The sequence below is a fragment of the Tribolium castaneum genome, chromosome 1 (assembly GCF_031307605.1).
Source record: "Tribolium castaneum strain GA2 chromosome 1, icTriCast1.1, whole genome shotgun sequence".
NCBI lineage: Eukaryota > Metazoa > Arthropoda > Insecta > Coleoptera > Tenebrionidae > Tribolium > Tribolium castaneum.
Window position 1 is genome coordinate 15863379 of NC_087394.1, and position 27136 is coordinate 15890514.

General features: G+C 31.6%; 2 protein-coding genes and 1 long non-coding RNA gene across 9 annotated transcripts; 2 read left to right on the forward strand and 1 right to left on the reverse strand.

The window, feature by feature from the left end:
* The first annotated feature begins 338 nt into the window (after nucleotides 1-338).
* LOC135265516 (uncharacterized) lies at nucleotides 339-2056 on the forward strand. Of its 4 annotated transcripts, none has more exons than XR_010333256.1 (5): nucleotides 339-605; nucleotides 658-851; nucleotides 902-1189; nucleotides 1251-1611; nucleotides 1676-2056. XR_010333256.1 is itself a non-coding variant. In XM_064355235.1 (5 exons), the coding sequence occupies exons 3-5, from the start codon at nucleotides 795-797 to the stop codon at nucleotides 2037-2039; spliced, it is 1131 nt and encodes a 376-aa protein (XP_064211305.1). In that variant the 5' UTR covers nucleotides 339-605; nucleotides 658-674; nucleotides 727-794; the 3' UTR covers nucleotides 2040-2056. The 4 variants fall into 4 exon arrangements, 2 of the variants coding, with proteins under 2 accessions (XP_064211305.1, XP_064211303.1); XR_010333257.1 differs by having other exon boundaries at nucleotides 902-1009; XM_064355235.1 differs by having other exon boundaries at nucleotides 658-674; nucleotides 727-851; nucleotides 902-1611.
* On the reverse strand, nucleotides 2001-4370 carry LOC135265513 (uncharacterized). Of its 4 annotated transcripts, XM_064355213.1 has the most exons (6): nucleotides 4148-4370; nucleotides 3712-4089; nucleotides 3527-3659; nucleotides 3274-3465; nucleotides 2577-3220; nucleotides 2001-2513 (listed from the first exon to the last, which is right to left on the reverse strand). In XM_064355213.1, exons 2-6 carry the CDS (start codon nucleotides 4049-4051, stop codon nucleotides 2080-2082), a joined length of 1743 nt encoding a protein of 580 aa, XP_064211283.1. In that variant the 5' UTR covers nucleotides 4052-4089; nucleotides 4148-4370; the 3' UTR covers nucleotides 2001-2079. The 4 variants fall into 4 exon arrangements, 2 of the variants coding, with proteins under 2 accessions (XP_064211283.1, XP_064211286.1); XR_010333248.1 differs by having other exon boundaries at nucleotides 2001-3220; nucleotides 3527-3656; XR_010333249.1 differs by having other exon boundaries at nucleotides 2001-3220; nucleotides 3527-4089; nucleotides 4148-4214; nucleotides 4329-4367.
* A 5720-nt stretch (nucleotides 4371-10090) lies between these two features.
* LOC103312439 (uncharacterized) lies at nucleotides 10091-25233 on the forward strand. The gene is made up of 5 exons (XR_010334479.1): nucleotides 10091-10218; nucleotides 22378-22609; nucleotides 22660-22886; nucleotides 22939-23009; nucleotides 23067-25233. It is a non-coding gene; the product is annotated as an uncharacterized LOC103312439 (long non-coding RNA).
* Nucleotides 25234-27136: the final 1903 nt, after the last annotated feature.

Here is a 27136-nt window from a genome sequence, read left to right on the forward strand (position 1 = left end):
GACGTAAGCAATGGCTTGACTAATGATTCGTCAGTCTTTCGCTGCATACAATTAACGCTACGACCTACGTTTGGGTTGGTAAACGTCAAATACAAATGTTAAAATCGTGCGTTGTCGATTGTGACTATGTTGTGTGCTAATACTTTGCAGGAGTTTGTGTTTTGGTAAAATGACTGCTTCTGCAGGACATCTGAAGTCGTATGTAAAACAACAGAGGCAGAAATTAAGAGAAAACGTACGTCTTTCAAGCTATCTTTGTTGGCCCAGTTTTCTATCTCAAGTTCTGTGACTGGCTGATTCAAAAAGGAACATTGCTGACGTCAGGCCAGGAATTTTCACCTTTCCAATACGCGCTATCAGTCGTGACGTCACCTCCCCACTCTTATTACGGTAGGTCAGTTGCTCAAAGCTAAACAACCAGTCTTTTACATGTGGTGTAATACGTTTTTCGGTTTTTTGGTTGTGTTTGTGCGTTAATAACGTGTCAAATAGCTGCAGCGGGTGTAATTTGTGCCACTAGAGACTTTAATTTAATTTAGAAGTGACTTTTTGTGAAAATACGAACTTTATAAAAGAATACAGGGAACCACGTTGTCGGTGAGAAAGTGAGTAAGCTTTAATTATACTTTGAGAAACTATTATATTTATGCATTTTAGTGGCAGAAAAGCACATTGTTAAGTTTCACTTTATTGCGAAATTTTTTGGGGACGGTAATCGCTTTTTAGTTCGGGGAGAAAATGCTTTTACCAGCGGTCACGTCACCAAATTTAGGTTTGATGGCACAGTACAACCGATGAGAATTTCTGCAGAAGTTCTACCGAGCATGAAAAAGCTAAATTATACTGTGGAGGTTTGTATTTATTTAACTGTTAGACATTTCTTCTACAAAGTGTGTTTTAGATTTCATATGACCTAGAAGAAGGGGTTAAGACGGCACATTGTACCTGCCCAAGGGGCAACGTGGCTTGCCATCATATGGCTGCAGCATTATATTATGCTCATTATAATGTAAGTGCTACTGACATTGAGTGTCAGTGGAGTGCCCCATCAAAAACAACACCACAAACAGAAGTCATTAAGTTAGCTGATGTTTACAAGCCGAAATTATCAAACTATACGGCACTGTCTAGGTCCTCTACTGAGGACGAAATTATTCAGTTCCGTGCCGAAATAGGCGTCACGAATGTGGTGGGCTTCACTTGGCTCCTAAGACCAGAAGCAAGTGAAGAAGCCAGAAAAATTATTGCAGATATCGAAGAAATTCTACAAAGCTTAGAATACGTGCAGGCCATAGACAAACAAAAGTTTCTTTTGGAGAAGTGCAGAATAGATGAGGCACGCATTAAACTGGTTGAGGCGTGCACTCGGGGCCAACATGTTAACGAAAATTGGCATGTAGCAAGGAAACATCGTTTAACGGCCAGCAGGTTTGGCATGGTACTATCTGCTTGCAGTAGACGAAGATTCCCACCCTCTTTATTTAAAAATTTGGCGGAAGGCTATTCGCTTGACAGGGTTGCTGCTGTGCAGTGGGGTAAGACCCACGAGAAGACAGCGCTCAGAGAATTTGAAGAAGCGACGAATCTTAAAGTCCAAGAGACGGGATTTTGGTAGGTCGAAAATAATTAACACGTATAACTTAGATGAATAATGTAATATTACTTTTTTTTGTAGGTTGGAAGAATCAGGCTTTTTGGGAGCAAGTCCTGATGGATTAGTGGAAGAAGATGGGATTCTCGAAATTAAATGCCCATATAAATATAGGGACACTGACAGTTTGTCTGAAGCCCTGAAGGATAAAAAATATTTTTATTGGAGGGATGAAAATGAGGACATTAATCTTAACAGCAATCACAATTATTACCACCAAGTACAGGGGCAAATGCACATCACTGGTCGAAGTATCTGCTACTTTGTCGTGTGGACACCAAAGTGCACAGAGATATTTCAAATTGAAAAAGATCCGGGGTGGTCAGAAAATATCAATATTTTAAAAGAATTTTATCTTGACCAATATATTTCCTTTATTTCACAATAATAAACTGTATATAAATAGATGGTTTTTATTTTACATTATTTTAATCATCACAATCCTGAAACAATTCTGCTACCTCTTTAATTAATGGAAATTGGAGGTTTGTTAAAGCGGCAGTCGCTTTAAAAACAATATCTCCATAGTGGCACAAAGACTCTGGCAAAAAATTTAAAATATGATAACATTTTAATCGGCGTATTGCCCTTTCGACGTGTATTCTTGCACGTGCAATATTTTCGGTACACTTAACTTGCTCTGGTGTAAATTGGACATTTGATAAAAAAGGTGGAATATTCAAAGTGACCCCTGGTGGCAGAATATTTTGGATCAAAAATCCCTTATCGGCTAAAATCATATCTCCAGTTTTTAACATGTCGATTATTCCACAATTTAAAACAACTTTTTGATCAGAAGTTGATCCCACGTATAAATCACTTACAAATGTGATGACACCATTGGGTGCAACTCCAATTAGCCCTTTGAAAGTATTATGATGTTTGTAAGTACTATATGTTAATTTCTGTGTTGACATAGACTTACGTGATACCACAGTGAAAATTTCGGTACAATCTAGAACTGCTCTACAATTAGTAAAATTGCTAAAACATGTTGGCAAGCAAGATTTATTTTTTTCGCGCGAAGGCATTGTCGTCATAAACTGTTTATATAAAATTTCATATATTACATGGACAAATGTTAAAATAATATTAGAAACTGTGCTTTGGGCAACCCCAAAGCGTTGCGCCAAATCAAGTTGAGGGAAATTGAGTCGTAATTTTACTAGGGTTAAAAAGAGTTGGTCAATTCTAGTTAACTTTTGGACTGTCCATTTGTGGTAATATTTTATGTCCAACTTTTCGATTAAGTGAAACAATGCTTCGAAAATCTGGCTATTGGGAAGACCGGTATATAAAACAATGAGTTTGTCATTTCCTTGAACATTTTCATAGCAAAATCGTACTGTCAGATATTGTATTTTTGCTTTAAGTTCAGCATTTTCCTTTTTGAGAAAATACATTTCTGCTTCAAGAGCCGCATGTGACACCAAGGGTGCTTGCACACCCATAGATTCTAACGGAGCATCTTGAATTATATCTGCTGGTGCTGCAACTACGGCTGTAGACGTCGATGGCACTTCCTCTAAATTCATTGTCGATGGTACTGTTTCTTCCGGTATATCAACACTATTCAAATGATCAAATTGTAAATCAATTTAAAACTAGGATTCACTTTTTACCTTAATGATTCAGCGGAACTAGAACAAGAAGGGAGTCCTTGTTTTTTCATCTTTTTTTTTTCTGGAGATTCCACTTGAAAATAGGCTCTTTTTGCGATATTGTGCAAAAATAATTCAGGACCATTTTCCTTTCTTCCATCCCGAAAATGGCAGCTGCAAACGTAGGCTCCTGGTCCGGGTTCTACATCTCTTCTACATTTAACAATGAAACAAGCAATTAAAAATTAATATCAAAACATCTATTAAAAATTACCTCAACAATTTTTTCCATAGTGCTCGTTCTTTTCCCGACTTAGGAAAACTAAAAAAATGGCATTTATCGCGAGTACTATAGTGTTTGCAATCTGGAGCCCAACACATTCCCATAGTTGTGATGTAAAAACCTACTACACATGAACTATCAAAGTATCGCAACAAAATATTATTCACAAATCATACCTAATGATGTACCACAAAAATGAGATAATGTCTTGGAAAAACAGAATTTTAAAAATTCAAGAACACGAAGATATGGAGAACGATCGGAAAAAACACGATAACAAAAGACACTCACGAAAGAAGCACAGAACTCACAACCCGTACTACTTTCAACCATGTATGTGCCTGAACCCTCTACCCTCGTATACCTGCTATTCATCCCTCGTGATGGGGGAGGGGGACAGAAAACAACCCGTTTATTGGGGTTGCGCCGGTTGCACCCCATGAATTCGTCATTCAGAAGAAATCCAATGTCATTAGTGTGGCAAACCATTTTTCCCTCAGTTTTAAAAGGCCACATAATAATTTACATCAATATGATGTCCAAATTAAGAAAAACTGAATTTTGAAGTTTGAAAAAAGTTAGGTTAGAAAAGGATTTATGTGTTCAACTTACAGAAATATTAGCTCAGTTGCTAAAATCTTTAAGAAACGACATTGCATTTTTCATAGCTATCATTTCTCTGTAAAAGTAATGTTCCTACACTTCTAGCATTAAAGAAATACGAAAAACTTTTAAATGCCCATAAGAAAAGCATTGAAAATGGCGATTGTTTAGCTTTAAGGTGCTGACCTACCTCAAATGTCTACGTCACACTGATAGCGCGTATTATTTTTCTCAAAAACGGTAGAGCTTTCGTTAAAATAAAAAAATTTGGGTCGTCTATTTTGTTGTTGGCTATCCGTATAAAAATTTTCATTTTTTAGTATAACACTCCATTGCTCAAAACTTCGATCAAGTTTCTAACAACAAAATCTAATTTTTTCCTTGGATCAGCCGAGCGATTAAATTTTTTGTGTGGCCACCTATTTTTCGGCGTTTAATGATCCAATGGTAATTTGAAAGACCACCTCTGTGCATTCTAAATTTCATATCAATCCGTTTACAAATAACTGAGTTATTAAGCTCGAAAGTCTCAGGTGAGACACGTTGTAGAAAGAAATTATCTATGAATCTTTCATTCCCTTCAACAAAGTATTTTCTTTAATCATTCAACCAATTCCTTTTTGTACTTTGTTTCAGACTTTGCCGGAATCAAAACAAAACGTGTTTTTTCATTTTTTTCAAGAGCTGTGATAATGTGAGTGAACCTGCACTGCAAATGAAAATTTTGACAAAAAATTGACATACGCAAAAACTATGACAGATAAGTACCAAAAACTTAGGTAAATTTTTCTCAATTTGAGAAGGCGAATTCATAAATGCAATAAAAAAGGGCAGTTGCTATTTTAACCGTGGCCGACAGAAGAGGTGCTTGCTAAATTATTTTTTATTCGATTTTGCTTTTTAAACATACGTTTATTTGTGTCACAACAAATTGTCAAAAATGTTTCCCTTTTTCGTCGATTAACTGCGTTTAGAAATGGTTTAAACTAGCAATCGTCGTCAATTCACTGTTTTTCTTGATATAAACTCCAAATTTTAAAAGAGACTTTTTTGTAAGTACAAGAACTGTACGTCTAAACTCTTCATCATAAACATTTTTCCCTTAACTTTAAGAAATGGTAATCATCGACGAAAGAGAGAGAAATTCAACCTTGTGACCGGAAGAAAGGCATTTTTAGCAGTGAAGTATGTTTTACGTTATGTATTTAATATTAAAATAAATATCGACAAATTACAGAAATGTGAACATTAATATTTGTAGGTATTCAATTATTTTCTTGTTTTAAATAGTATTACCAAAATTCCTACGATTCCTACGTCCCTGGTTAAATTTGACGTAAAATTATGTCATTTTATTCATTTGACAAAAATTATTACCTTGAAATCATTTTCGACATGAACCTTTGACATAAGTTGCTAATAAAAATTTTATTAAAAAAGAATAGAAACATATTCCTTATCCACATAATAAAAAATTGGTTCGGTTCGACGTTCAGTGTCCCAACTCTCCCAATAAAGGAACTCTAACTGAGCCTAGTTATGGCCTAGTTTCCATTGTTGAAATTGATTCTATTTGACATTTCCAATTACACGGCAGATTCCGACCTCTACTGTCGTTTAAGTTTAAAATTTTAGCTGTAAAGCCTTGTCATTTCGCCGTCATACCAAAAGTTATCTGTTAAAAAATAATTTGCTCATATATGCGTTAAGACCAAGATGGTGAGTTAAAATAGCTTCTAAAGAAGTTTTCAGCGATGGAAGTTAAATTTGTTCTTTTGGAAATGTCTAATTGAATTCCAATACGATAAAGAGTACGTAGAATCACACCCCGAGACGCTATAATAATAATGAGCTTTTCCAGTGACTGATGTGATACGCCTAAGACTTGGAAGAGTAAATATTAAATACGTACAACACTTACTGTAATGAGTAAAACAGTAGTCAATAATTTGCTGTGAAAATGGTTTTCGCAAAGTTTAGTATTATACCTAATCTTTTAAGCCTTTGATTAAAAGAAAAAATACATTGAAAAATACCTAGGGAGTTCAGATATAAACAGGAAATTTAATTTCAAGCAACTTTTTCACGTATTTTTCCTCTACCTTCATGCGCATACGCCATTTCTTTGGTAGTTTTATACTTTTTTATAGAAGTTTTTTGGCTTAGTGCGTTGCCAGTTATGTAGAAGAGGTTCTACCGAGGTTCTTAGGTTCTCAGTGGAATTTTTTCAATTCATTATTACTTATGATAAAACGTATGATAAAACCTGAATTCGTCATTTTACTCCAGAATTCAAATAAATCTAATCCAATTCCAAAAAGTGACTACCCATATTTTTCTAATGTCGATAAATCAAAGTTGTGGTTTCAGATAGAGAAAACATTGTTTCTTTATTTTGGAAGACCTATGGCGTTAAATACACGGATTTTTTGTAACCAAACGTCCAAATGAATGCTCCTTACTACTTTTAATCGAAAAATTAACTCTTTATTTTGATCTAAAAGACGGAATCTTTCAGCAAGAGGTGTGATTTTATTGCAAGAAAACGCCCTACTGCATAGTGCCCCTTTGACGGCAAAGATTTTGGAAAACGTACACTGAAAGACTCCTCCATATTCTCCTTATAGTCCTAATCTGTCACCTTGTGATTTTAATTTTTATTGAACCACATAAAGAAGCACTGGGGCACCAGGTAGAGTTTTAGATTCCGCCATGACGATGAGCCTCAAAATTTTGCGCATACGCCGTACTTACGTACTTGGCTAAAAAAGCTGTAAAGAAAGCTTTGTGAAACTATCAAAGAAATGGCGTATGTGCACAGATGTAGAGGAAGAGTTCGTGGAAAAGTAGTTTAAAAAGTTTTGTTAAAATTTTGTTTTTTGTTAAAATTATAAACAAATTCCGCTTTATATTTGAAATCTCCTCGTATATTGGTTTTTTCTACTAAGTAATAAACTAACTATACGAATACCACAGTATTGTGCAAAGAGAGTTAATTACACATTTATTACAATCTTCATAATTGCTTGAGATTTTCAATAAAAATTTATTCGGGTTACTGCAAGCGAAACACTTACGTTTAACCATTGAATAAAATGTAAGGAAAAACACAATTACAAGAAACAACGAAAAAAACAACTCAGAGCGAGCTTATTAAATTAAGAAAAGTACGTGAAAAGTGACAAGAGCTGAACATTATCAACAATGTCTCTTAAAAATGTATATTATTTAACACTAACTAAGTAATGGTGGAATTTTTCGAATTTCGCGGCTATTCTGCCCTGTAGAGGGCCCTACATGCCTGCCGCTTCAAGGCCTTCTGATCTGAATCAGAATTTCATGTCCAGTGAAACGGCCTTAGTAAGTAATAGAGCCTTAAGATAGTACTAGTAGTTAGAGAATAGCACCATTAGGGCCGGTTTTTAGAAAGCTTCATTAAATTTTAATACGTTGTTAAAAGTTAAGAACGCCAATAGCCCAATCAAACTGCTTCAATTTGATCACATGATCAGTTAATCACGCATTTAATTGTGAATTAAATTAATGGGCCGGTGTATAAAAGCTTCATTATCTAAACGACAATTTTTTTTATTAAAATAAGAAAAAAGGGGTCGCAAAGTATAATAGCATAAAATACTTGTTTTATAAGTGTTTTGGCGCACTTATCCGATTTAATAGTATAAGGGTGCACAGAATTTAAAAACGACGGATAATTTAGAGCAAATGATGTAAAACCGAATAAGAATTAGAACTCTAGAGCTAGAACCACATTTTTTTTTATACTTGACACATATCTAAGTTCTCTCAAACTTTTTTCTCGGAGCACATAGAACCCTGTCTGTGAGAATTCAGTCTTCAATGCCCAACGTAATCGAAAAAAATTAAATGCTATGGCAAATGCAAATTCGTAAACTGAGAACGGTCAGAGCAAAATGAGCTTACTTGCAGAACATTTTATGAATTTTACAAAGAGCTTTGGGCTTAAAAAATAACAATCTCCTTTAAAAAAAACAGTTAACCCCGAATAAACCACCTTTAACAGAATTATGCTTATAAAGATTAACGGGAACCAATTCGACTACGACCCTTTTTTTGTGGATGGGAATTACTTTAAATAATGTGAGGCACTATGGAAAGACTTTAAAAATACTATTATTTATTAATTTTGTAAGAGGTACAATTATTAAGTTTTCTAAGATTTTTGATAAACTTAGCATTAAGGTCATGTGCGACTTTGCTGGTAGTATTTTTTAGTGAGTCAATCAATTGAATGTGATAGGTGTAAACTTAAAGCAATTTGCATCGTTATTCGTTATCCATGTAGAAGCAAGGTAGGAGAATGTAAACGCCAATTTTTTCCAATTTTACATTTTTGTAACTTTTTTACTAAAATGTCTTTTTCATAATGTAAACAATTTTTGTAAAAGCAGAAGATTTTTCATACCAATAGAATGTTTTTGCTAGTTTTTTAAAATTGGACATTTCATCAAAAAAGTCAAGAGAAAACTTTCTACGTAAAATTGTATGCCTTACAATTTACAAGATTTAAATCTTAGTCCGGTCAAAATAGACATTAAAATAGTGGCAAGTTTGCAAAAATTCGCATAGTCCCAATCGATCTCATGTGTGCAAAAAAATTTAAGGTTAAAGGACAAACACAGGGTGTGTGTGTTAATTTTACTACGTACTAAAACTTATCAAATACAACAACTTTTCTATATACTGTTTTTCAAAATTCTTATTTATAATTTTCACTGTTTCCTCCTTTCGTTTGTGCAAACGAGCCGGTCAGTGTTTAATAATTAGTTTGTGTTCATAGCAACAATTCATTGTTGTTTTAAATTGTTTAAATTGTGCGTTTCTATCACAAAAAATAGTTCGGGTCTTTTAATTTTAAGTAATTTTTTTTTGAAATTTTTTATTGAAAATTTATAAATAGAAAAAAAGTTTTATTTGTTGAGTTCTCTTACTTGTTAAAATTAAGACACATATTTCTGATACACCCTGTATGTTGCCAACTCAATTTCAGTCATATGCCACTTTAATAAAAAAAAATTCTTAAGTGATTTATTTATTTTCAATACCGAGATATCGCGATTCTAAAAGTTATAGAAGGCCTATTCTACATAATACAAGTTTTTCATTCACAAAGACACAAAACCGCCTATTTTACTTATAAATTCAAATGATCTACTTTGCATCTACCATAGCTTTGCAAAAATTGTTTAAAATAGCGAGCCACACGCAAAGTGTCGTAAAGTTACGTGTATTTAGCAACAGTCCAAATATCGGTAGATCTTTTGTAGACAATTGCATGGTCTACAACTTTTGTCTGACCTATTTTAATCATAACATTTACCGTTTACGAGAAAAATTGCAAAAACCTATTCATTTGACCTTTAATCTTGAATATTTTTTTGGGATCGATCAGGACTTTTGATATTCTATTTGTAAATTGTAACGATGCCCCAAAGACCTGTTTCAGCTCTATGCGAATTTTTGTAAATTGAAATGTCTAGTTTGACCGAACTATCTTTTTTCTAGCTCTTACCAGTAGTCCTTAAAGGCATTGGCAACTTAAAAAACAACTTTATTTAAAAGGATAGAATTGGAAACACTTATCACAGTTATAACAATAGTGAAAACAGTTTCTCTGTATCTGCTCTTTAACTGAAGTTATTAGTTATTAATAAGAATAGTTAAGTTATTAATAAGAAAACAACTTCAAAATAGTTGTAATTATTGAAACAGCACCGTTGACAATTTTTTTAGTCAGTAATCAATAATTAATCAGAGTAAGAGCGTAATTTTTGCGATTTGCATTCGGGGTAGGACCAGCTCTGTCAATTTTTTTTATAATTTTTAATACCGTGTGAACAAGAACGTCTCGACAGTCCCTTCCCGCCAACCTTTTCCCACTCCTTCCCATCGCCCTTCACACCTCCCAAGATTCGCTTGCTCATTTGCAAGGTGGTAGTCGTTGGTGGTACAATTGTTGTAAAGTTTTTAAATTTTTTTTGCGTTCTTAAATAATGGTGTTGTTTTTGACGACTTTGCTTCAGTTTCCACAATCCCGAAGGGTAAGTGGCCACACTTGCGTATAGCTCATTGTTCTTGACCAGAGATTTTCCGGGCACTTTATTTACAACAGTAGTGGTTTTTTTCTACGAAAACATTTCACAATCATTTTTGAAAAACTATGTAGGTGATGTTAGTGAATATTCTAAAGGTTTTCATGAAAAACTCAAGTGGTTAAATACTGGGTATGTTGTTTTTTTCATGATTTTTAATTCCTGTTATAAATTGACTTTTCTATAATAATGAGAAAAATTGAAGGAATTACAACAAATTTTGATTGTTGGGCGGAAAATTATACGAAAAATCGCCTTGCGTATGAAAAGTGGAACGTGCTCGTATAGTTTATAAATGCTAAAAACAATCGGATTAAAAACTTGCTTGTGGCGCAAAAAAACTTGTTATTCGATAACAGTTGATGTGTTTCGCTGATGATAAGGTTTCCATTAATTTTGATTTCGTCTCGGACTTTAGCTGACTTTGGTGTTTAAAAAAAACACACGCAAATTAATGCATGATTCCTTTTCTTTCCATCCCTAAATTGCTTTGAAAATTATATTATTATGCCGGCTTTGCTTTCTATTCGTACATTTTACATTTTACAGTTGGAAGCGGTTTTATTTTTAAGTTTTTTGAGCGATTCCGATTATGCACAATTTCGATAGAAAAATTCAATTATTCTGCAAGATAATAAAAAATTGGAACGGAAATTGCATAAGATATATTTACATAGACATAGAGCAATAACTTAAACAAAACGACCAAACGTTCATGATTCGTCCTTGAATAAATCTAATAATTTTTACAATTTTGATTTATTTATAAGAAAAATATGTAGTGATGATGTCAGCGGTTCTCTAAATAAAAGGAAAAATTAACAGGGCGTTCTATAACACCCCGGGGATTGAATTGAAATAGTGAAAAACTAAATTAAAAACCCCAAGAATAAATGCCAAAATTTTTACAAAACTTCAGCCTTTATTTGTTCTATCAAAAAAGTGAGGTGAGGGATAAGATTTTTCTATAAGATTATTTAAGGTGCAGAGGAGACCATAAACAATTTTCTTGATGTTTATTATATGTATTAGCTGTTTCAAAACTATAGAAACGCCAACGTTAGTTAACATGGGAGCGTTAACAAATTACTTTTTAAAAATTATTTATTTCCACTATTTTTATTTATACTTTATATTTATTATTACAACTTCACTTTTACAATTATTTCACTTGTTATTAATAAATTAAATTATAACTTTTACAATATTACGAATGACTCGAAAATAATGATTAGCAGCACCACGACTCAAGACTATGTTCCGGACTAAAATGCGTATTTTCATGATCTGAATTTATAATAATAATTCCTGCAGGAGTTGCAAGGTTTTTGATAACCAAGGTGTTGGAAAGCGCGTGTTGGAAAGTTGGGGATCGTACGAGCAGCCAAATTTTCAATTGGAATTGCAGACGGCGTGGGCTGACTTGCGGCGGCTTGTTGGTTGAGCTTTCTCGTCATATATCGAGGGTAGAGACATTTGGTCCACAAAAAATACAGAGCAACAGCTAACAACAAAACATAGATTAAAATTGTCCAAATATTTGTGTTGTATGAAATTGGTTCATCATTTTCTCTTCGGAGGGTTTCTTGAATTTGCTGCATTTGATGATACACGGGTTAAAGGTTGTTTAAGTCGATTTTTTCAAGTTCGAGAGGTTCTAAGTGGAGAAAGTTTTCTTTTCTTGAATCCATTTCAGAAATTTCAATTTTCGGGAGTTGAATGGGAATCTTCGGAAAATCCGGATTTTGATAGGTTTGGAGAGTTGTCGAATTGATTTGGAGTTTGCATTCATCAGGAACGACGATTACATAACTTCCTTTTATTGACAGGGATTCTTCATCTTGATTACAAATTGATGTTACTGGTTGTTCGGTTGGAAAAATTCCTATCCACTGATTTTTGTCCACTTTTTGTATTTGTAAATTGTTAATGTAAATTTGGCAATCTTGATATTTTTGAGTAAATTTCAGAAGTTGAATTTCACATGGTGCGTCTTGAGATATTTTTGTAATTAGTGGTAAATTGCAAATCTAATCTCCAGGTTTCACTTCGTTACATTTTTCGTTGGTCAATGTGAAATAATACTCGTTAAGGAAAAGGAATTTGTGTGACGGAATTATGACTTGACAGAAGAAATTTTGATGTTGAATTTTTCAATTGCAGAGGTTGTTAGGGAAATTTGTTCATCGAGTAATAATTTTTGTTTGTTTTGTTTTGCTTGTAATTTTGAAATCATTTCTTCATATCGTTTGCCGTCTTCATTATCTAAATTTCCTGTTATTGCTTTTATTGCACTTCCGAAAATATTAAGTATTCCTCTGTTTGTTCTTTTGTTTTCTGAAATTGTGTTGGGAAATAATTGTAAAATTCTTTCATTTATTTGGATAAATAATTCGTTTAAAATAGTTTTGTAATGTAGTAGCTCTTTTCTAAAATGATCTGAGTTGCTGGAATTAAATCTATTTTCTACATTTGAAAGGTGATTATATACTTTGTTTCTAAGATTATTATACTCTGAGATAAGATTATCTACATCAAATATTCTTATGAAGGTCCAATGATCTATTATGTTTTTCGCTATACCCAACTTTTGTGGTAAAACTCCGGCATTTTCTGTTATTTTTGTCAATTTCGGGGACTAGAAGGATTGGGTGATGAGGATCTAGAGGATAATCCTAGAACAGGGGGTCTTAAATTATCAAGGTGTACTCTCTTTTTTTGGTTATTTTTGTTTTTCAAGATACAAGTGTTGTCGTTGTTAATTGATTCAATTATGAATGGGCCTAAATATCTGTTTTTTGATTTGTTTCGATCGGCAAGGGGATTTCTTTCGAAAACTGTTTGTCCAATTTTAAATGTTGTTTGTTCCGGTTGTGCGTTTCTTTTGTTAATTACTTTTTCTTTTTGCATTTGCAATAATTTCGTCATTTCATTGTAAATCAATTCCATTCGATTTTTATGGTCAACATGGTATTGTTGAAAGTATCTTACGTTATGATATAAGCCCAAAGGGTTTCGTCTTGATGTATGTCCGAAAAGTAGTTCTAAAGGTGTCAAATTAGTTACTGAATGCATTGAGTTGTTGTAACCTATTATTGCATAAATCATTGTTTTATCTGGAGGGTCATTAAAGTTTTGTTTTAAAATTCGGTAATGTTCTGTTATTGTTGAGTGAAATCTTTCAATTAAACCATTTGATTGAGGATGTGTTGGAGTTGTAAAATGAATTTTGATTTTGTGTGTTTCTAAAAGTTTTTGGACTGTATCATTTTGAAATTCTGTTCCTGAGTCAAAAGTTATTTTTTCTGGGATTCCGTAATGAGAAAAGTAAACAATGTATCGCTTATGTCGATTGCGTTTTTACTTCGAATTGGGTAGGCTTGAGCTAATTTTGTAAAAGCGTCAATTATTGTCAAAAATGTTTTTCCTTCGATTGTGAAGAAATCAAAGTTAAGTTGTTGGAAAGGACAGTCAATTTTTGGTGTTACTTTTAATGGAATTTTTGGAGGATATCTTTCGTACTTTGTCTTTTTACAAATTTCGCATTTATTGATAAAATCTGATACGTCTAGAGTTAATTTTGGCCAATAATATAGTCTTTGAAGTTTAGTATATGTTTCTCTTATTCCGCGATGGTTGGTTTTTCCTTCATGGTGATTTTTAATTAGGTCTTGCTGTTCGTCTTTGTTTGTGACAAGGGTAATTCTTTTTGTACATCGTTTTAATATTGGGGCATCGTCATTGAATGTTTTCGAAAATGTTCTGCAAAAATCTTTATACATTCTTTCATTATCAAAAAAGCAATAATAATGTTTTTTGGGTTCGCAAAATTATATTAATAAATTTTTTATCTCTTCATTATTATTTTCTTGTGAAATGTGGGCTTTTATTATTGTCATTCCGTTTTCTTTTGTAACTTTTGGTTTTTCAGGGTTTTGTAAAACTGTTGTTATAAAAATTTGTCGTTCTTTTCGATCGATTGCGTTCTCACAAATGTTAATTGTTTTGGTTTTTGGTAAGTTTTCAGGTCGAGATGTATTTGAAGTTGAGGTAGATGTTGAAATTTGTCTTTGAGTACCGCTAGGACCTGGTATTTGTGAATTATGGCTTGAGTTTGATCTTACAGTTTCGAATTCTGTTAATAAATTTTCAGGTGTTTGCGCTCTAATTGGGAATTTAAATTATGAGTTGGTAAAAATTCGGGAGTTCTTAATTCTCTGTTTTCAGATTCAATTATTTTATTGAGTACTTGTTCAAGTTCATCATCGGGTGGTAGTGCTGTTGATTTTGCGTCAATTTCGACTGGATAAATTTGAATGCGAGATAATGCGTCAACGTTTTTGTTATATTTGCCTTTTTTTTAAACAGTATCGTAGTCGTATTCTTCTAATTTTAACCTCCATCTGACTAGTTTTGAATTTGGTTCTTTTAACGAGAAAAGCCATTGAAGTGGGCGGTGATCGGTATAAATTGTAAATTTTCTTCCGTTAAGATAGGGTCTAAAATATTTTGTTGCCCAAACGATTGCTAAAAGCACTTTTTCAATTGTCGAATATTTTTGTTCGGTTTCATTCAATGTTCTGGAGGCATATGCAATTGGCTTATCTTCTCCTAATTTTCCTTGAGATAATACAGCACCAAGGGCTACGTTTGAAGCGTCTGTTGTTAAAATGAAAGGTTGTGTAAAAATTTGTTTGCATGTTTCGAAACTTTTAATGAATTGTTCGTTATATTTAATTTTGGAATTCTTTTTCAAACATTTGGTTAACGGTTTTGTCAAAAGAGCAAAATTTGGGATAAGTAATATCCAAGTAATCCTAAAAATGATTTGATTTCTTTTTGTGTTTTTGGTATTGGCTACTTCATTATCGCTTTGATTTTTTCGGGATTCGGTTTAACTCCTTCGGGTGTTATAATATGTCCTAAATATGCGACTTCTTTTCGTAAAGATTCACTTTTATCTAACTGGATTTTAAAATTTGCATTTCGTAATTTTTCAAAAACGTCTTTTAGTCGGACAATATGTTCCTCGAGTGATGTTGAAAATATTATTATGTCGTCTAAATAAACCAGATATTTTTCATTTTGAATTTCTCTTAAAATGTTATCCATAACTCTTTGAAATGTTGCGGGCGCGTTCTTTAAACCGAAAGGCATTCTTAGGTATTCATAATGACCATTTTCTGTGCTGAAGGCAGTTTTTTCTATATCATCGGGGTTCATTTGAACTTGGTGAAAACCGGATGCTAAATCGAGGGTTGTGAAATATATACTTTTTCCAAGTTTATCTAAAATGTCAGTTATGTTTGGCAAAGGGTACTTGTCATTAACAGTTTTTTCGTTTAATTGTCGATAGTCTACAACTAATCTCCATTTCTTTTTTCCTGATGCATCTAATTTTTTCTTGACAATCCAAATTGGACTGGACCAAGGTGATGTTGATGGTCTGATTATACCTTGAGTTAGCATTGAATTTATTTGTTTTCTCACTTCTTCTTTGTGAATTTCTTGGTATCGATAAGTTTTTGTAAATATTGGGTTGTTGTCTTTGGTTCGAATGTAATGTTTAATTTGATTGTTAAAAGTCAGAGGTAAGTTTTCGCAATAAAATATATCTCTGTACTCAAAGCATAAATTTTTGATTTGTCTTTGTTCTTCTGAATTTAAATGTGATATTCTGATATTTTTCAAATTTTCCTTTAATTGTTGGTGAATATTTGAGTCGATAAAACATAATTCTTTTTCTGTGGGGTTAATTATTGTGGTTGTTGCGATTTGATTTTTTACAGTGACGAATGATGACGGTATTTCAACTACATCAAATTTATTGTATAATAAAATTCCTTCATTTATGTTTTTATCAAGAGGGATATTTATTATCTGCTCTGATCTCTTTAAAAATTGGTTTTTTTCTTTTTTATTTCATCTGATTCAAAATATGTTGGTATTTTTACTTTATTTGTTACAAAAAGTTTCTTTCCGAAATCGAGGGAGCATTTAATTTTCTGATCAAATCTATGCCTATTAATCCATTATATTTTGGGTTAAAATCGACAAGGTAATGTTTGTGTTTTAAATCTGGTCTTTCGAACATTTTTGAAAGGGGAATTATTGCACTTGCTTTATCACGTGTTGTTCCATGAATTGAATGTATTTCAAAAGGATCTGGGACTATTAAATTTGGATAAAAGTTTTGTGCGATTTTTGGACTTAAAAGTGTTTTTGCGGAGCCTGTATCTATCATCATCTTTGCGTTAAATTCGGGTAGAATTATATATGGTAGTTTTGAAATGTAATTCCGGTCAATATTTAATTCAATTACGTTTGATTGTTCATTGGAGGCTGTATCCAAAAATTTTGGAAAAGATTTTCATTTTTTGTTTCGGGAAAATTGTTTGTTTCAGCAAAATTGTTTATGTCGTCAAATTCTTCAGTGTTTTCATTTATTTGATTTTCAGGGTTTTCTGCATCTTGCTAATATAATTCTTCAAAAGTAAAATTTGGTCTTTGTTGAGAGGGTTGTCTTTGTAGTTGTTGTCTCATTTGATTGTTTCGACTGATTGTGGAAGTTTCCATTGGAACTGGTTTTGGAAATTTACGATTTGGATTTGGTTGGAAAACGTTTTGTGTGTTGCGCGGTTGTTGATTTTGAACATTTTGAAAACTATTTTGGGGATTATTTTGGAAATTTCTTTGTTGATTGTGGAACTGGTTTTGGTATTGATTTTGGTAACTTTGCTTTGGAAAATTTTGTGAATAATTTCTTGAATAATTCTGAAAATAATTTTGTGGATTATTTTGGTAAGTTCTTCTTTGATTTTGGTTGTAATTATTCGTGTTAAATCTCGGTCTTACATTTTGTTGGCCTCGAAAATTCTGATTGCGCAATTGAAAAGTTGAAGGACATCATCATTAACACGATCATCATTGTCATCATAAACATCATCAGCATGATCGTCATTATCATTTACATCATTCACTTGATCAACATGATCAGCATGATCACCATTTACATCATTTATATCATTTACAACATGATCATTAACATGATAACTTTTACATTATTTGCACCATTTACATCATTAACATCATATTTGTCATTTACATCACTAACATGATCAACATGATCAATACGATCAACATGATCAGCATTAACATCATAGTTTTTACATTATTTGCACAATTAACATCATTGTCATCATAGTCATTTAACATGATTAACATGATCATCATTAACATTAACATCATTTACTTCATTTCCATCATTACATTATTTACGTTATTATCATTATTAACTTGATCAACATGATCAGCCTGATCAGCATGATCACCATTGACATCATTAACATCATCTATGTCATTTACATCACTAACATGATCAACATGATCAGCATTAACATCATAACTTTTACATTATTTGCACCATTAACATCATTGTCATCATAGTCATTTACATCATTATCATTATCATCATTAACTTGATCAACATGATCAGCCCGATCAGCATGATCACCATTGACATCATTAACATCATTAGCATCACTTGATCAACATGATTAATACGATCAACCTGATCAGCACTAACATCATAACATTTGCATTATTTGCACCATTAACATCATTGGCATCATTGTCATTTACACCATTAACATCATCTATGTCATTTACATCACTAACATGATCAACATGATCAATAGATCAACATGATCAGTATTAACATAATAACTTTTACATTATTTGCACCATTAACATCATTGTCATCATAGTCATTTACATCATTATCATTATCATCATTACCTTGATCAACATGATCAGCCCGATCAGCATGATCACCATTGACATCATTAACATCATTAGCATCACTTGATCAACATGATCAATACGATCAACCTGATCAGCATTAACATCATAACATTTGCATTATTTTCACCATTAACATCATTGTCACTTACACCATTAACATCATCTATATCATTTACATCACTAACATGATCAATATGATCAATACGATCAACTTGATCAGCATTAACATCATGACATTTACATTATTTGCACCATTAACATCATTGTTATTATTGTCATTTGCATCATTAACATCATCATCTTCATTAACATCATTACATTGTTTACATCATTATCATCATTAACTTGATCAACATGATCAGCATGATCGTCATTTACATCATTAACATTATCTATGTCATTTACATCACTAACATGATCAACATGATCAATACAATCAACATGATCAGCATGATCAATAAGATCAACCTGATCAGCATTAACATCATAACCTTTACATTATTTACACCATTAACATCATGGTCATCATTGTCATTTATATCATTTACAGTTAACATGATCATCATTAACATTAGCATCATTATCTTTATTTACATTATTACATTATTTACATCACTATCATTATCACCATTAACATTATTATCATTAAAAACATTATCCTTACTCTATTTGATTCAGTGAAGTAGCAATTGTGAGAGGGGATAGAGATGGATTTTCATTAAATTGATGAAACTTTAGTAGGTCCTACTCTGGGGTGATGCTACTCTGGAAAAGAACGAGTTTTCGTAATTCTTGAATGTTAATGCTGTTAGATCAGTAGAGTTTTTATCAGGATTTGTTATATTTGGAACTTCAAAACTAATTCATTATGTGCAATTGCTTCGATAAATTTGTTAAAATTTTTAATTGATCAGTCGTTTGTTGTTTTAATAATGTTTTAACTCGTTCTTTGTTGTGGAAAGGATTTTGAATGACTGTCACATTGTTCGGCATCATTGTGGTCTAAATTTTTTAATTGATTATGTTATGAATATGGAACCTAGTTCATTGATTAGATTTTACTTTTTAGTTATTCATAGATTAATAGGGTTAACTGAGTACAAAAACTATAAATTTTCATGTTCAAAATTTGGATAAAACCATAATTTTTCCACTACTTCTGCTGGTTTCTACTATCTTCGTTTATCTTCGTAACCTCTTAGCATACATCACAGAAATGGTACTACGTTATTCGAAAAACGCTGTTAAAGGTTTGTACTATTTTTAGTCTTTCTGGGCCTATTTTTGTCACAAATAAGTACCGTGTATTCGACTTCGTGTTGAAAAAAGATAGAATTTTTCTTTTTTACGCTTCATCCTGCTTCATCTTGTTTGTGCAAAACTTTTTACAATTGTTCTTCTTTTGTAGTGCAACTTTATTTATTCTTTGGAATAACTTCTATGTGTTTCTGAAATTTTGCACCAGTCGGTAAAATTCCATTTTTGATCAAATGGACTAATTTCTTTTCTATTAATTCCTTCAAAACTAGAGAAATTGCAAATTGGTTTGGAATTGTATTTCACGTCAGAGGATACCTTGTGTTCTGAACGAACCCAATGCAGCACGATTTGGGAATCGCATCAAAATGTATAGCATTCTTTTATGTTCAATGAAAAATATTGTCTTGGAATCCAAAAACTATACATTTTCCTTAAGTCATTTATAATTAGTCAGATTTGCCATTTTTCTTGTCGCCGATACTTTTTTCTTTTCAAGAATGTTTTTGTCAGTTTTGTGAAATTTTGTTTCGTAAAAGCCTCTAAAATCCTTTCAGTTACGTTTAATTAACAGGCTGTTCCTAAGTTTGTCAAGTTTCTGCTCTTAAATTTTGGTAAACATCTTCCAATTCTTTTCTGTTATTTGCAATAAAGTTGCAGATAATCCACACCACCTTCCACCATCTGTTTTGCCTCTTCTTACATGTTGACTGATTTATTATAGCTTTTGTAACTTCAGAAAATTGTGTCTCAATTTTTTTTTATTTTAATTCTTGGCGTCTTGTGCCGGACACAGACCGCTTACAGAGCCAAAAAATACTACAGTGATTTCAGAGATGTTAGGTTTTGTTTTCAATATCCACATACCTCTTTATAGGATGTGTTGAGCTCTTCTGTCTTCTTGTCTAACTTAAATTTGCAAAAATCTTTCTTTTCATGTTAACGGTAACCCTGTTTTTCTTAATTCCGAGCGAAATTACATACTGAGAATTTTATAAATCAGGGCTGGCTGTAAAATAACTAGTCATATAGGAGACATTGAATGAGGCATAGAAACCAATTCGAAGTTTTTTAAAATGGGGCAAGTACCAGGTTTTGTTGTTTGTTATTGCAGGGTCTTTTTTTTGAATTTTTTTTATGTATTTCTTGGATTCAAGTCTGTGCATTTTTTTATAATTTTCAGCAAATACTGCCAATTGATCCATCCGTTTTTCTGTACAGTGATGCCTTTTCATTGCGTTCATTTTATTTTCTAGTAACACAACATTAAACTTTTTCTACACCATCTCAAATTTGAATTTTTAAAACGTCACCAAAAGATCAAGATTTTAACTTTTAACAAGTTTTTTATTTTAGTTTGTGCAAAAGCAGCATTGTTATTTGTTCTGGTTAAACAAATCTGTCTGCGCAATTAATTACTTTGTATTTTGAGACATGATTAACAAAAATTATACAACTTTTCCGGTATTGTCTTTAAGAGCTTTTTGTATTCCATTTTGTCTATCGGTGAAACCTCCAAGTGTGTTCACATTTTTATATTTGGCCATTCCGTCGCCTCCCATCGAATTCAGAAAAATTTTGTAGCAACAAAGATCTTAAAAAAATATCGGCTTAAAAGACTTCAGAAACGTACATTAAATCAGTGAAAAAAATTAGTTAAACTATTATAGACCCAGAATAGTTTCTTGTTCTAAAAGAACTTCCAGGAATTTTAGGAATGTTCTTTTTGCTCAAGCTGTGACTGAAGTAGGAAGGGGGGGGGGGGCTAATTCATCCTTAAGGACGTGCCCCACTTAAATTTGAACTACAAACAAAATCGTCATGAATTCGAGGCATTGCCTCAGGGACGAATCGTCTTATCATCTGAAATCCCATATTTCAACAATTGATCTGATGCGTTCAATCGAATATATATTGCTCCAGAAGATATTTCTAGATGACTGTTAGTTCAGTTCATTTCAGTGTGATTATAAACGTTATAAAGTTTCACAAATTTTCAGTTTTCATTATTCATTTTTAATATTTGTTCGTTTTACTTGAATACTAGTATATTTTTTTTGGAAAGCTAGGTGATTATTCCAATTTAAATTCGTAAAAATACTTACTTCAAAATCTTTTGTGCACAGAACTATATCATCCCAGTTAGTAATTAATACTTCCAAAACATGGAGCTTTTTCTGTAGTTCTATACAGTACATTGCTAAGTTTTTTATATCACGGGTTTCCTTATTACATAGTATTAACGTTATTGGTCCAAGAACAAGAGTTTATAATAGGTGGCTACTTACCTTCCCTGTTGTCCTTTTATCCTCCAACTATGAGATGGGCTTTTTCTGCGCATTGATGAGGTGAGTCTTTACATTCTTTTTTAATGGCCTTATAACTGTAATGATTGCATGCGTTCAAGCAGAATTATTAAGTCCAATTTTGAAACTTAAGAAAACTAAAATTTAAACATTTTGAAGTTTCGTCAAACTGTGTTTGTCGAGTGCACAGTTCAAATAATAACTTGTATTCATATTGTGTACGATAATAAAATCACAATCCAAACATTGTGGGATCATACTATGAAAAATCTCAAAAGGGTTTCTTAATGACTTCTGTTTGAACAAGGACGATATCTGTTGAAATGTTACTTTGAATTAGTGATCTGTATTATATTAATTGATTCTTATTTGTAATTTTTTACAGTGGACCGCTGATAAATATTTGCGACGGCTTTTTTACAACTACAACCAAAAGATTTGTCTTTAAACGCTTTATTTGCCAAAAAGACCACCTGTCGCAATGTAGAGTTGATAGATAATCTACTTCCCAAAGAGAATAAAAGTAGTAGAAGTGAACTTTCTGCCACAATGGAATTTCTGGTCAAGTATAATGTTCATTGGAAAAAAAACTGGAGGTATGTGTATTTACGCACGGCTGAGAAGTCGTCTTTTAGTAAAAAATATAAATAAAAGAAAAACTTTTATTTTGTTCTTTTGCCTAATTTGAAATAATATTCGGACATTTGTTGAAGAGATACTTATAAAATCTAACTATTTGTAGGACAATCTACCCGTACTGTTCTGGTTGGTGATGATGATAGAAGTTTACAACGATATATAGAAACAAGAAAACCGAATAACACCTTACATGGAACCTCTGGGATACAAAATCTACAAGAAAAAATTTTACTATCGCTTAGGATCTTGCGCTTGAATCAGTGAGGGTTTTTTTGCTCTACTCGCCAACTACTCGCCAACAAATATTTTCTTGATTATTCTACAATTTGTTTAAGGTAATAATTACATCTTTCTTTGTATTGGCTTAACTCTTGTTTCTTCACAGAAATAAAAGGATCTGTATCGAAGTTATTGGAAGAAAGACAGTACTTTTACAACAAGTTAACAACAAGGACTTCCAAGAATTGTGACTTGATCACTAGATTTGATTCAAAACTTGTCTCAAATAGAATAACTTCATTTCCCTACATTTGGAACTTCCAGCTTGGTTATTCGGGTATTGACGATATTGTCAGTAATGTTGTGATCAAACCAGCAGATCAGACCAGCAGAGTTAGTATTTTTATCAGGATCAGTATTATTTTTCTTAACTCAATATTTTTAGATCATTTTTCATTACTGCTTATGTTTGCAAGGAAACAGCTCAACTTCTTGGAAATTACAACGATCTTCGAGGTAGGTATTATTTTTAATATATTAATTTTTAGTTATTAGTAATATTTTTGTTTTTAGGGATAACTTCAAATTTATCAAATTTTATAATGATGTATTGAAATTTCAAAATTACCAAATATGTACCTATCCAATGATGCTATCTATGTTTTTAATGAGATACTATTAGTATTTTGTCCAAAAATAGCTATTTGTAAATTTGTTATAATTTTCTATTCACATTGAAAACATAGTCACTTCTAAAAAGAAATGTTAGTTTTAAGTAGACACGAATGTGAAGCAGATTTATTGTTGTAATATGTTGTTTTACCACCACAGCAATACATCAGTAAATCTGTTTATAACCAGTTGTGCAGAATTTTTAACAGTTTGAAAAAAAAAACAAAAGAAAGAAAAAACAAGACAAAAAAAGAAAAACCAAACAAAAAAAGAAAAAAAAACAAAAAATATTAACGAAAAAATGACAAAAAGCAATAAGATATAGCATAAATAAAATAAAAACAAAAAATAAATAATAATTATTAAAAATATAAAACAAAAAATGTCGAAATAATCAAATTAAGGGTGCTAGAGTTAAAAAATATGTAACACAGCATTTACAAACATTTTATAATTTTTTTCGTAGTTTTTTTTTGTTACGTTTTTTGATTAGGTTTACTAAAATTAATTCATAGTAAACTGGCGTTCTGTTTTCCAAATTTCAAACAATACGTTAATTGTCTTCGATAGGTAATGTAATATCGATCCTTGTACTTGTGAGCATAACTTAAACGCTTTATTGTCTGTAAAAATAATTGTTCCTGGTATTAGTTTTAATGGCTTACATATTGTCTATGTTTTTAATGAGTAATCAATTTTATATTAACTTTATTTTGTTCAAAAGTTCGTTGCTGTTTGCACAAATTTGCCCTTATTTTCTGTTCACATTGAGAACATATTCAATTAAAAATTTTAAAAAATAGTTTTAGGACACGAATGTGAAGCAGATTTATTGTTGTAATTTCGGTTGTTTTACCCCCACAGCAATATATCAGTAAATCTGCTTTTACCTGTGTAAAATTTTTAGTCGTTTGAAAAAAAAAGTCAAGAAAAAAAGTACAAAACAAAGAAGCACAAAAATAACAAAAAAAACAGAATAAAAAGAATGAAACAAAAATGCAGAAACGACTATAAAAAAATACAAATAATAGCTTTTACAGTTAAAAATGTAAGGCAGCTTTTGCTAACACTTGATAATTTTTGCCGCACATTTTTACTAAATTGGAAAATCATTTAAGACAAAGCATTTTTTCTTTGGTTTGTAAAAGCTGCTTTTGTCTCGCTACAGTTGGAGTAACGATGCAAATTGTTTAAACAAGTGGAAGGTGTAATGAAATTGGGAAAACATTATCGATATTGTTTTTGATTTTGCATTCAATGTACAAAATTCACAATAAATTGACATAGTGTTTTCCAAATTTCAAATAATAAATCTGTCTGATTTTCTTGTATCAGTAATATAATACTGATTATTGTGCCAATGAGCATATTTTGTGAATGCTTTATTTTCTGTGATTTTAAAAATAATTGCCCCCGGTCTTAAAAAAAAACGTCAAATTGTCAAATTTTTGGAAATCGTATTTGGTCTAAAAATCGTTGACAATAAGTATAAGTAAGTGACTAAACTTTACATTACATTTTATTGTAACTTTGTTTGTTGTATGTACTAGTGTGTGGATAATTGTTAACGAAATACGGAAACCTTTCATTAATTTTTCAAAATTTTAACTCCACTATTTACGTTTTTGTTATTTTATAAGTTGGAAACTGATTACAATCATTTACAATTTTCGTATTTCAGTTCGATGATTTATTATTTTGGGAGATATTGTTGTAAATTTATATCAAACATATTTATTACATTATTAGTTTAGTTTTAGTAAATAGAAACATTGAGCTTCAAAAAAGACCGGGGAATATGAATTGTCTGATTTTTGGAAATTTGGCTGGACTAAAAATCAAATGACAAATTCATAAGAATAAGTTGTATTAAATATTTTGTTATACTAGATTTGTAAGATACATAATTTGTACTACATGCATAAAGATCAACGAAATATAAAAAACAATAATATTTTAAATTTAATAAGTTCATTTGAGTTTTACTAAAATATTATCAGATTTTTGGAAATTTTTGACGTTTTTTTCTTTTTCGTTGACAAAAATCCTGTTTAGTTATTGGATCTATACTATCAATATTTGTAAATAAAGATTTTTTAACTAACAAGAAATATTAATGTTTTACTTTACCCTACTTTTTTAAAGCCATTGGCAACTTAAAGAACAACTTTGTCCTACGTGAAATTTCTCTCTTCACTTAACTAAGTTTACACCAAGTAGAACACATTTTCCGGCTTGGATTTAATAACCTACGGTTCTCTGTGTAGATTAAATTGATTGAAGAGAGATTGAAGAAGACAAGAAGACGAGGATGTCACTCTAACCACGATTCGAAAAAAGTGAGAAAACCTCAAAAAATACGAATATTTATTTAAAGTACGACTCATTGGCTTGTTGCGAAGTGTTTAGAAAAATTTAAGTTTCAATTGAATTTGGTCTGTCACAAAACTACATTAACATTCATTTTACATTTTTTATACAGGTGTCTCAAAATTGGTGAATTCCGAGTTCAGAGCATTGTAGAGAATCGCTTGAAGATCACTCTTTAAACCGCGTTTTCTTCAAATTCAGGAAAACGTTTCGGTATTGATTCTTATTTATGGTAAAGATGATTGTGGAGAATAATGTAAAATGATTTCTCTAAAAAAAAGTTTTATTTATTTTTATGCCGCATTTGAAAAAACGCAATTCAAAGAGCACCCGAAGACCTGAATCTCTATTTTGTTTCTAAATTTAGAACTGAACTCCAAAGTCACTAGTTTTGAGGCACCTGCATTTTCGTGTTTTTGCTTTTTTAACAGGATTGGCAGTATTGGGTGTTTTTTATAAAGTGGAAACTTCTTATTCAGCAATAAGCTTACGTTTGCCTCCAGAAACCACTTTAGTTACAAACAAAATCAGCTCGTACTTACTAATTTTTCTTAGTTCTTTTAAGAGTGTTGGTGAAGTAGTCGTAGAACTGTGCCTGTTGCATGTTGTGTAAAATGACTAGGTAAAAACTTGTATCAGGTGCTGCTACAATGACCAAAGATACAGTTTTCTGTAAAACAAAGTGAAAAAAAGATATGATTCTGATAACCAAACTAACGCAACTTGAGCTGGAATGGGGTCAGAGCCACAAGCTAGATAAATCATAAGTAGAGAATCTGGTAGGTATAATGTTGAAGTATTGCATGTAATTTTTTTTTCCAAAAATTGTTATTTTATTTTTTAGTAAAAAATAATACTGGATTATATACAGTTGTGTCAGAAATACGTGTGCTCACCAAATGCAACAACTTTTTTATATAACATTTTGCAAAATTATTATTTATAATTTTCACTGTATTCCTCCTTTCTTTTGTGCAAATGAGCCGGTCAATGTTTAATAATTAGTCTGTATTCATAGCAACAATTTTCATTGTTGCTTTAAATTGTCCGGTTCTATCACATCGAAAATAGTTCGGCTCTTTTATTTTTGTGCCCATAGGCGGGTACACGTTTCAGTATGTTATCTTTTTCTAAATTTTAATTAAATTTGCGAATTTTTTTATTGAAAAATTACAAATAGAAAAGACGTTTTATTTCTTGAGCTTGGTTATCTGTTACAATTAAGACACATATTTTTGATACACACTGTATAGTTCTTAATTTTATTTTAAACTGTACAATTAAGGCAGTGTAAGAAAGCGAAAAAATTACCAATACAGACTAAGCCACTAGTAACACACAAAATTTATATTTTTTTAAGGGTAATTTTTCCAACAAATCCTGATTAGGTTACTTTTTGAATGCTACTTTTTACACCATAGTGACATTTATAACGTCAATGGTTTTTGAGTTTTATCGTCATTTTTTTTTCAATGTCCACCGACATTTTTGTTTGCTGTTTTCGATTGTATATTTTTTATCTATTTTCTTTGTTTTGATCTATACTATTAGCTCCACAAATGTTTTATATAATTTTTTTATAAGGGAAGTTTTATGAACTG